This window comes from Equus caballus, chromosome 12 (genome assembly GCF_041296265.1).
Source record: "Equus caballus isolate H_3958 breed thoroughbred chromosome 12, TB-T2T, whole genome shotgun sequence".
In the NCBI taxonomy this organism is placed as follows: Eukaryota; Metazoa; Chordata; class Mammalia; order Perissodactyla; family Equidae; genus Equus; species Equus caballus.
Window position 1 is genome coordinate 26,601,725 of NC_091695.1, and position 11,927 is coordinate 26,613,651.

The window sequence follows — 11,927 nt, forward strand, 5'->3', positions numbered from 1 at the left end:
ATGGCTGGGAAGAATTACACTGTGGTGACAGAGTTCTTCCTGATTGTATTCACTGAATATCTTGAGTGGGGGCTTCCTCTCTTCCTGGTGTTTCTGAGTTTCTATCTACTCACTCACCTGGGGAATTTGGCAATGACCATCCTGATCCACAAAGATTGCTGGCTCCACACCCCAATACACTTCTTCCTCAGCCGCCTTTCTTTAGTGGACATCTCCGACTCCTGGTCATGCTCCTTCAGATGCTGGCTGTGCCGTGTTCCCACAGTGTGTGGGAACACGGCACAGCCATCTCGCAGGCTCGCTGCACAGCTCAATTCTTCCTCTTCACCTTCTGTGCTCCCCTTGACTGCTACCTCTTGGCAATCATGGCTTATGACCACTATGTGGCCATGTGCCAACCCCTGCTTTATGTCACCATCTTGACTGAGAGGGCCCGCTTGGACTTAGTGGCTGGAGCTTACATTGCTGGTCTTTCCAGTGCCTTTGTTTGAATAGTCACAGCCTTCAGGCTCTGCTTTTGTGGAAATAATGAGATCAACTTTATTTTCTGTGACCTCCCTCCTTTGTTAAAACTCACTTGTGGGGACAGCTACATCCAGGAAGTGGTGATTATTGTGTTTGCCATTTTTGTCATGCCTGCCTGTATTTTGGTGATCTTGATGTCCTACCTGTTTATCATTGTGCCTGTCATGCAGATTTGCTCTGCTGGAGGCCCGGCCAAGAACTTCTCGACCTGACCTCCCACCTCACTGCTGTGGCTCTCTTCTCTGGGACCCTCATCTTCATGTACCTGCGAGATAACTCAGGCCAGTCCTCAGAGGAAGACAGAGTGGTGTCGGTGCTGTACACAGTGGTGACGCCAATGCTGAACCCCCTTATCTATAGTCTGAGGAATGAGGAGGTAAAGGAGGCTGTTAGGAAAGCCCTGAGTAGACCAAAACTTCTGGAAGGCTGTAGAAGGACTCTTGTCAAATATATCTGTCATTCCCTAGTTTCTTCATCCTTTCTGTCTTTCCTCAAATATCATCTACTTGGAGAGGTAGGTAGGGAGACAACCCTACTTAAAATTGAACTGGAACACTCCACCTCTACTTTCTGATTTATTATTCTGCGTAATACTCATCACTATCTGATGTACTATGTTTTACATTTTTCACATTGTCTAATTCTCACAACAAAAAGTGAACTACATGAGAATAAGCATTTTTATCTGTGAGATTCATTTTTGTTTCCCAGTGCCTACCAAAGTACCTGGCATATAAGAAGCATTCGAGAAATATTTGTTAAATAAATGAATTAATCCCAAGTTGCAGTGTCTACCTTTAAATTCCAACTTCTTTAGTCCTGTTTTCTTATCTGCCAAGTGGGTTTACCTACTTTATATGACTATATTTTTGAGAATTCAACGCATGAATGGGAAGAGACCATGTCTGTCATATTCACTAGTATCTCTTGAAGGCAGTGCATTTCCTCGCATGACAAATACTTGATGAGTGAAGGAAAAATATTTGGAAAGTCAAAAAGTTATTGACAAACGCAGCTACTGTTTTGATCCAAAGGGATTTTGTAAATCTTATCATTTATTCTTTCGTGTTTCCCTTTTTACTGTTTATGTGATTTTTGAATAATGATGATGATAATAATAGATAACAATACTTACTAAGCACTGATCACCTTCTAGGAATTGTGATGTTGGCTACAGGAATTATCTGACTTAATTCTCACCTGATTTACAAGTAGATGAGGCACCTGAGACTTAGAAGTTGAGTAATTTTCCCAAGGTCAGCATGCAAGTGGCAGAGTGGGGCTTCCACTCCACTGGAGCCTGAGCTCTTAATTACCATGTACACAGTCTCCTGCTTATGAATTGCTGGCTACTCCATATAACCACTCAGTCTGGAATTTATTGTTATTACACTTTTATTTTTCCTTTTACCTGGTGAAGAAAAGAAAAACGTCCAATCTGTAGAGGTAGGAGGCAGTCAACAACATTTATTTTATAAACCTGATGTGCTAATATTGTGTAACGTGACAGCATGTGGCTATGTGTGTGTGTGTGTTTGCCTGTAGTTGTGTATGAGAAAATGAGGTGTGTAGATTAAATAAATGGCAGCTTCTGAACTCTAGGAACTTTCATTTTAAGGACATATGACAAAAATTTTAGAAAACAGTTGGGTGGGTATGTTTATAGAAAGATAGAGGGAAAAAATTGCACTGGTGTCCAAGAGCTTTTTTGGGTTCACACATCAGCCTTTGTTCATGTTTTTGCACAAATCACTTAAAAACTGCAGAAGAGGATGAGGCAACTCTGCAGAGTGCATCTTGGGGGCCATTTTTCAAATATTAACTGCCATGCAAATGTTCTCCTGACACATCAACTTCTGTGGTAGGTGGTAGAGGCATTTGTGCTGTAGGAAGAGCTTGGAACTTGACATCAAAGTGTCCAGTCCGTCACTTCTTAGTTCTATGGCTTCAGATTAGTTGGGGCCTATCAGCTTGCTTTCTCAACTGAGCAATAAAATTTATTGAGCATTTACTCTGGGCCGGGTTTTATATGTATCTCATTTATCCTCACAACTTGGTGCATGTGGAGAATGGAAGGTGCTAGGTGAAGTTGTATAAACATTAGTTTTATTATGGTGCTTGTCACAAGCTCCACAGCCCAATGAGCATCAAAAGACAGAGGGACCCATAGCTGATTAGTAAACTCTTCATTTCAGAACTCTCCGGAACAGTCTCCCGTGGGCTGAGATCAGCCTTGATCCAGACACCTCCAGAAATAGAGAGTTCACTAATAATTTTTTAACTTAACTCTTAAACTAATGGACACTCAAATGCATGCTTAAACTAAGCTAGGCACTATGCTAAAAGCTTTGCATGAATCATTTATTTTAGTCCTCCTAACAACTTTAATGGAAAGTAATTATTATTGACCTCATTTGGCAAAAGGAAGAACGAAGACCCAAAGAAGTTATGTAACTTATCCAAGTAATGAAACAACAAAGAGGCAGACCAGGGAGGATTTCCAAAGTGCACACTCTTAAATAATATACTCTCTTCTGCATTTTTCCCTTTTTCTCCCAGGCCCAAATTCTCAGTTGTGATTTGCTTCAGAAGTGTCTGGATTTCGACTGTCTCCTTGGTCTCAATATTTGATAGGTCTGGGCTGGTGTGGGTGCATCTTCTGGCCTGACATAAATATGAGGCTCATGAAACTCACCTTTGCCCTCTTGTAGGTCAAAGAGGAGGATCTGGGAGAATTTGCAGCTCCTCCAGAAAGAGCAGGATAGGCTCAGATGAACGATTGCCTTCTGAAGCCCTTCCAGAGCAGCTCTTGAGTCAAACCTTCCTCTAGTAACTAGTTCCTCAGTACGGTGCTCCAAGCAGTCACCAATCTTACCTTCATGTCTTCTTTTCAGTCTTCAGTGATCAGCTAAGAACTCAAAATTCCTTTTCAAATGCTGATCATTGTTTTTCTTACCATTTAATAGCATTAAGAAATACATATACTTCATTATTTTGTTCTATCAATTATCTATCAATCATCTATCTATCATGTATCATCTCATAAGATACTACTCAAAGGATGTGTCTGAAGTCCCTTCTGATTTGCTAAGACTTCTTAAAAATAGCTTCGTTCAAGTGTTATTGACATGAAATAAGCTGCATATATTTTAAAGTGTACAATTTAGTAAGTTGTAACATATGAATACACTCATGAAATCATCACCACAATAAAGATAATGAACATCTCCATCACTCCCAAAAGTTTCCTTTTACACCATTGTACTTTCTCCCACATGTCCCTTCCCACCACACAACCCTTCATACTCCCAGGCAACAACTAATCTCCATTTTTCACTATACATTAAAGATCTACTCTTTTAGCAACTTTCAGATATACCATACAGCATTGTTACCTATAGTCATCATGTTGTATCTTACATCCCCACAACTTATTATGTTACAACTAGAAGTTTATACCTTTTGATCACCTTCACCCAATTCCCTGCCCCCCCCCCCACCCCACCTCTGGCAACCACAAATTTGATCTCTGTTTCTATGAGTTTGATTTTTTCAGATTCCTCATATTAGTGAGATCATACAATATTTGTCTTTCTCTGTCTGACTTATTTCCTTCCCAATACAATGTTGAATAGAGGTGAAGAAAGTGTAAATTCCTGTCCTGTTCTTGATCTTAGGGAAAACTTTTTGGTCTTTCACCATTCATTATGTAGATTTTTTCATAGATAACATTTATCAGATTAAAAGCGTTCCCTTTGATTCTCAGTTTGTTGAGATTTTCTTTTTTTTTAGTCAGAAATGGATTTTGGATTTTGTCAAAAGATTTTTCTGCATCCACTAAGATGACTGTCACATAGTTTTATTTTGTGTTTATTAATATGGTGAATTCCATTGATTGCTTTGGGACTGTTAAACGATTCTTGTATTTCTAGGATAAACCACACTTGGTCATAGCGTAGTATTCTTTTTTTTGTTTTTTCCTGCTTTATTTCCCCAACACCCCTGTACACAGTTGTATATCCAGTTGCATATCCTTCTAGTTGTGGGATGTGGGATGCTGCCTCAACGTGGCCTGACGAATGGTGCCATGTCCACGCCCAGGATCGGAACCCTGGGCCGCCGCAGCAAAGCACGCGAACTTAACCACTCAGCCACGGAGCTGGCTCCGCATAGTATTCTTTTTATTATCAAAGAAAGTAGAAGATGTTCCTGAGTATTCTTGGTTGGTTAAAAAGGTCACAGATATATTGCCTACATCTGTGTATATACCAGTTTTAAAAGGAGTTTGCAGTTCTGGGTCATCTAAATTCCTCTGTTAAAAGGAGTATATGGGCCTGTCCCCATGGCCAAGTGGTTAAGTTCGCGCGCTCCGCTTTGGCGGCCCTGGGTTTCGCGGGTTCGGATCCTGGGCACAGACATGGCACTGCTCATCAGGCCATGCTGAGGCGGCGTCCCACTCAGCACAACCAGAGAGACTCACAACTAGAATATATGACTATGTCCTGGGTGGCTTTGGGGAGAAGAATTAAAAAAACAAAAAAAGACTGGCAACAGTTGTTAGCTCAGGTGCCAATCTTTAAAAGAAGTATATGGAGAGGCATAAGCAATGGAAGATGGAAGGCAAAGAAGAAATTTGAGATGTTTTTATCTTCTGAAAAAAATGCTCTGAAGGAGGCAGTTTCTATTTGAATTCAGCCCTGAGGATGCAAGACTGGTTGAAAGATTGCTAGGGGTGATAGTGGCCTGCGTTGAAGAGAGCAAATCAGAAAGTCTGATTTCAGGAGTGATGGTTTGGCTCCTGTGGTATTTGAAACAGTTGATCCATCCTTTTTCCTGGAACAATTTTTATTTTCTTCCTCAGTCTTCCAGACACCACTTTATTCTAGTTTTCTACCTCTTTGGCTGCTGCTCCTCAGAATTCATTGTTGGGTTCTTATTTTAAAGATTTTATTGTTTTCCTTTTTCTCCCCAAAGCGCCCAGTACATAGTTGTATATTCTTCGTTGTGGGTCCTTCTAGTTGTGGCATGTGGGATGCCGCCTCAGCGTGGTTTGATGAGTAGTGCCATGTCTGTGCCCAGGATTCGAACCAACGAAACACCGGGCCTCCTGCAGTGGAGCACGTGAACTTAACCACTCGGCCATGGGGCCAGCCCCTGTTGGGTTCTTATTTTAAATGTTAGAGTTACTCAGGGCTTAGTAATAGGACTTTCTCTCCCTCTGTAGTCACTCCTTAGGTAATTTCATCTAGACCTCTGGATTTAAATACTTATTTTATTAAATACTTAAAGTATGTAAATAAAATTCAAAGTGTCTACCATGGCCTATAAGATTTAGACAGGTTGGGTCCCTAACTACCTCCATGACTATATCTGCTTCTCCCCTCTTTACCCGTAGTCCGATCCACTTACTAGTCCTTGAAGATGCCAAACCATTCCCGCAGTGGGATCTTTACAGCTGCTCTGCTCTCCCCTTTCCTTGGAATGTGTTTCCCCAGGTCTTCTCATGGCTTACTCCCTTATTTTATTCAGTTCTCGGCTCAAATACCTAAGAGAGGTCTTCTGCAGCTCTTGAATCTCTCTATCTAAAACAGTTCTTCCACCGTGTGTTACCGTTCATCCTCTGATGCCGCTTTAGTTTTTATCACAGCCTTTCTTGCAGCCTCATATTATAGCCATCATTTATTTATCTACATGTTCATTGTCTGTCTCACACACTGTGAAGTAAGAGCCAGGAGAGCAACAACGCTGTCTCACTTCCTTTTGACTCTCGCTAGGTACTTAAAAAATATTTGTTTAGTGAATAAATAAAAGAGTATTTGCTGACACTTTATACATTAGGCCTTCAAGTCATTCCTACCCAATATATGGATTTTTTTTGGCTTGTTTTTACTAACCATTTCTCTTGCACTTGTTTCCTACACTTGGATATCAGGGGTTTCTGTTAATTTATTCATAAAACCACAAGTTGGCTTTTCTCAAGTATGACTAGCAAAAGAACAAGTATAGCATAAAATTTAGTTGACTGTGCTTTGCACAAAATCTTTATGCTTTCTAAATCTAATGACATTAATTATTGTCCAGTCTTGAAAATCACTTAAAATTATTTTTGTGTCAGTTTCTTTCTTTAGTTTGTGAGTGCATTCAGGTCATGCACTGTGAATTATTCATCGTTGTAGTCTCAGGGCCAGACTCAGAGCCTGGTAAATAAAAGGTTTACAGTAGATATTCATTGAAAATGACAAATAGGAGAATGACTCAGGAAAATACAAGTGTCAAGGTACAGATTTATGGCTCTCCTCTGTGAAAACTTGTCAAGGTTTTCATAAAAGTTTGTGATTCTCTGTTTTCTTAATCAGTTGTCTTTTGTGTCTCAAACTTAATTCTAATTCACTTCCTCAGGCAAACTCCCAGCTAGCATACAAGTCTATTTCTAGCTGAATCAGCTTCCCCGTGACTCACTGCTGATGGAGCTTTACCTTAGAGTGGATTCAGCCTCCTGCGGAACCTACAAGTCGGAGGTGATAAAGGACCACTGACAATCAATTTAAACCAAATGACCTGAGTCTAAGGCTGGTGGCTCTTATTATATCAAATAGAGGCTGATGAAACCAGAATAAAAAGAAAAAATTACAGATCTACTCAATCGATGTTTATGTAGCTGAGAAGATTCTGGCACCATGTTAAGCATGGTGGCTTAATAGGCAAGACAGTTTATTTTACTTAAAATAAGAAAGCTGTTTTTACTTCCTAAAATGACGATTACTTGTAAAATGTCAAAGCAACATAGGGTATAATATAAATCACTCTATGCTATGAAATAAAACCACTGTTTTGGCTGTATGACAAAACACCCTGAAATGTAGGGATATGAAACAATAACAGTCATTTTATTGTTATCGCTCATGGTTCCAGGAGTTGACTGGACTCAGCTAGGCAGTCTTCTCTTGTGATTTTGTGTGCTTGCAGTCAGAGCTGAGGCTGGGATCAGCTGAATGTTCGCTCACTCATATGTTAGGTGACTGACTGAGAAGACTCAAAATCTGTGGATTGGAACAGCTGGTTTCCTTGGGCATCTGTCTCTAACTCTATGTGATCCCTCCACATGGTCTCTCCAGCATGGCGGCTTCAGAGTAGTAGAACTACTTACATGGCAACTCAGAGCTCCAGAAGTGCATGTCCCAAGGGAGAAGTACCATATGGAAGCTTTATTGGCTTTTCTTAGATAGTCTTGGAAATCATGCAGCACCCTTTCTGTGCTACACTATTAGTCAAAGCAATCCCCAAAGCCCTTCAGTTTCAAGGGGAGGGACACAGACTCCCTTTCATGATGAGGAAGTGGCAAATTTCTTCAAGAGGGTGTGGGATGAAAAATATTGTGTCCATTTTGGGAAAATACAGTCTATCACAACTACTGATAATATTTTCTAGACTCTCCTCAGGCATTTCTTTCTGCATATTCTGTTTATGTAAATGGGTTTTAATGAGACACACTGTTATAAAACTTTCCTTGCTCATATGAGATCAATTGTTATATTACAGGAAAACAAACCGAGGTTAGTAATGTGGCTTGTGGTCCAATGAGTTAGCTGCAGAGCTGGACCAGATAGCAAGTCTCTCAATCACAAATCTAGGCCTCTCTACTACTCCATATGGAATAATGAAAGCAGAAGTCTGTGTTGTTTCATGTTGGAGCTGTGGGTGGAATAGGGTTGTTTTTGAGGTACTTGAGGAAGGCAGGACTCTTAATAAGCTAGTTTGGTAATCTGTATAAAAGCAGGTGGAATGACAACTCAAATGAAGCATAAAAGTTTAAGAGGTACCACAGAAAAAGGCAGGTGGCTCATTACATATTTTCTCTTAAAAAGATTGGATTTTTATAAGTTTCAAGAAGAATAGAAGTCAGTTTAGACTGGGTACAAATAAACCTAGTTTGGTAGGCAGGTAGATTGGAGTTGGAAGCCAGGGGACAGTTACCAAAAAAAGGAACACTTCTTTTATTTGAGTGTCTATGATCTACCAGGCACCTAAGGTAATTGTCTAATATATGTGTTCATTTAGCCACAAACAGCTTTGGGATGTTGGGATCACTATTCACATTTTACCGATGAAGGAGATGAGTTTCAATGATTTAATAATTTCCCTTAGATCACACAAGTGGATCACAACATGCTGAAAAGCCAGGATTCAGCACCAGATCTTTTCTCTACGCTACAGTGCAATTGTTAGAGAAATTGGATTCAGTAACTAGTAATAGTTTGCTCCAGATCTGGAAATGTTTAAAAAGAGGATTTGGACAGGCAAAAGTACACACACTTGTGGGTAGCTACAGAGTATTTCTAAGGTGGATGTCTGAAAGATATCTCCATCAATCATTAGGCATGTAGATTCACAAAATTCCAGTGCTGGACTGGAACTCAGAGCTCTTGAGGTTCAGTGACTCTTTAGCACATCAGGGTCACCTGTGGAGTGTTTTCAGAATAGAAGTGCCTGATTCCTTCACAAGAGTCCGAGTCAGTAGATCCCGGGTGGGATGTGGAAGGAAAGTAGTTAAACCTGGTTTGTAGCCTTTTCTCAGCTTCAGAGAAGTCTGAGGTTTGACCTTCAGTCAAATCCCCTTTGCAACTCGTTGAATGATATAGGTGTACACCAAATCCAAGACACATGACAGTCCCACTGAAATGGCTTTGAAGTGACTCAAGCATTAGTATCTGTTTGTTAAAATTGATTATGGAGGAATCTGTGACTGATGAGTAACCTGTATTTGCTGAGATGTGGCTGCACCACAAAATGGGTGTTAGTCACATACCTCTGAGGGTGCTATCGATAAGCAAGGCATAATGCCTAAGGAACCCCATAGCCAAAGATTGCCTGAACTGAGGTGGTCCATGTCCATGGAGCACTCTCTTTCATGACCATGTACATCACAAGTATAAGTGTGGAATGACAGGATATTTGGAAGGTATGCCTGGGAATCAGGAGACCTCCACCACACAGTTACTGCATGCGTATTGGGACTCTCCTGTATCTTTTCTTAAAGTTTTCTTAAAACTTGATTCTTGATATATCTTGTGAGTATAATTGCCAGCCTGAAGCCAAGATCCCTGCAACTGGTTGAGCCGAGAAGACATCGGAATGTCTGAGGATGTGAATTCCGAAAAAGTTCCTCCAAGTAATTCTGATGTACACCCTCAGGTGGAAACAACTGGGGCAATGGGCGCATTTTATAGATGAGAAAACAGGCTTGAGAATGTGGGCTGACATGACTAAAGTCTCACAGCTACTTGGGGACAGAATCAGAACTAGGACTGATATCCTCTATATACGCGCATTTTGGTTTTCCATTGAAATGCATTCCAAAATGTGTTTTGCACAACACTTGACCCATGAACCACTCTGATGAGTCAGGTTCTGTATGATTGAATAAGTTTGGTTTTGAGAAATGCTGCATACTGTCTTACCCTCTTGGAGATTTATGCTATACTAAAGGCTTTGAGAAGTTGTCTAGTTAAGACATTTTGCTTCATTTAACTCAAAGTCACCAAAGTCTATTTGAAAGTGGATCCTTCATTTTTATAACTGACCTAGGGAAATCTAGATTGAATAAGGGAATAGTAGTAACTATCTTAAAAGCTGCAAAAGCTGCACTGTAGGTATAACATGCACTTGTTATTGTCTAAGTTATAAACAATTTGTACCAAAGTTTGTAGTAATATATATTATAAAGATGTGCATTATTTTTGTGACTTACTACCAGGGTTAGAGTCTTTGTTTCCAAGACCAGAGCTATGTGCAAAAGCCCCAACTTCTCAGAGGTTGGAATAGGAGGCAGATTTCTGAAAGTTCATCAAAAGCTGAACAATTACAACTATGCCACAAACTCTGGGCAGAACCAATCTGGTTATGGGGATAAAAGGAATTTAGATGCTCAGGGCATCAAAGGGAGGAAGCTTTTCCTACTGATGAGCTTTCTCAGGGCACTTTTCATGTCCTTGTTCCTCAGGCTATAGATGAAGGGGTTCACCATGGGTGTCACCACAGTGAATAGTACTGCACCAATCTTATCTCTGTCATCATGGTGAGTGGATGAAGGGAAAAAGTAGACTCCTACAATGGTCCCATAGAAGAGCAATACAACTGTCAGGTGAGAGCCACAGGTGGAGAAGGCTTTCCACTTTCCCTCTGTGGATGAAATTCTCATGACAGCTCTGACAATGCAGATGTAGGAGAAGAAGATGATGGCAAAGGGGAAAGTGATGACTGACAAACCCACAATGAACAACACAAGCTCATTGATCATTGTGTCTGAGCAGGACAGTTTGAGCAGAAGGGCCAAGTCACAGAAGAAGTGTGGAAGAGTATTGCTGTCACAGAAGACCAGTTGAAGGAGCAGAAGAGTGTGTGTCAGGGCAACAATATTACTGAGGACCCATGGGATGACTGTGAGCAAAATGCAGAGCTTTTTTTGCATGATGGTCATATAGTTCAGAGGGTGGCAGATAGCTACAAAACGGTCATATGCCATGGCCCCCAAGAGGAAATTGTCAATGGTGACAGACATAAGAGCAAAGTACATCTGTGTGATGCAGCTCTCATAGGAGATGGACTGACTTTTGGTCTGAATATTCATCAGCATTTTCGGAACTGAGGTGGAAATGGAAGAAATATCAGCAAAGGATAGATTGGCAAGGAAGATATACATGGGGGTGTGAAGGTAAGAATCCAAGCTGATGACCAGAATGATGAGCCCATTCCCAACCACAGTGACCAGGTACATACCCAGGAAAAGCACAAAGAGGAGCTTCTGCTGCTCAGGTTGGTTGGAGAGTCCCAGGAGGAAGAATTCAGAGATGGTGGTTTGGTTTCCTTGATGCATTTTTTCTGCTGATCTGAAGAAAGGATCACAGGTATTCATACCCCTACAAGAAATCCCAATATGGTGACATTCAACTTCAGCCATTGCAAGGAGGTAAGCACTCTTTCTAAGTGTAGAGGAATGAAAGGTGGAAAAGGACCACTTAATAAGGAAATATGTCAGCAGTGCAGAGACTCAGGAAATGCCTTAGAAAGAAAAGACAGAGGAATGATGGATACTTCTCAATGAACGTGTTTTAAACTCTGACAGGATTCTGAATGTTATTTTTACAGTTGTCTCCAAATGTAGCTAAATGCCCAACATTGAGGACAATAGGTGTACTCCATATTCTAAAGTTGGTAGTTATCCCTGAAGGAAGTACTTAAAAATGAACAAAGTTGTCCTAAGACCTTTCCCATCATTCATCTTCATCCTTTAAATATAAAATAGAAACTTGAAGAGTCATTAAAGTGAAGAGTTTGGGGAAGTAGAAAAACCAAGAGTTAGGAATGCTTATAGGAATATACTGTTGTGTGGGTGCTCCTTCCAA

The 11,927-nt window shown here is 40.6% G+C and overlaps 1 protein-coding gene and 1 pseudogene across 1 annotated transcript; one reads left to right on the plus strand and one right to left on the minus strand.

Annotated features, from left to right (window-relative positions):
- On the plus strand, positions 1-976 carry OR9Q7P (olfactory receptor family 9 subfamily Q member 7, pseudogene; annotated as a pseudogene).
- OR1S1B (olfactory receptor family 1 subfamily S member 1B) lies at positions 10,451-11,398 on the minus strand. The gene has a single exon (XM_001915128.4). The coding sequence runs from the start codon at positions 11,396-11,398 to the stop codon at positions 10,451-10,453; it is 948 nt and encodes a 315-aa protein (XP_001915163.4).
- Positions 11,399-11,927: the final 529 nt, after the last annotated feature.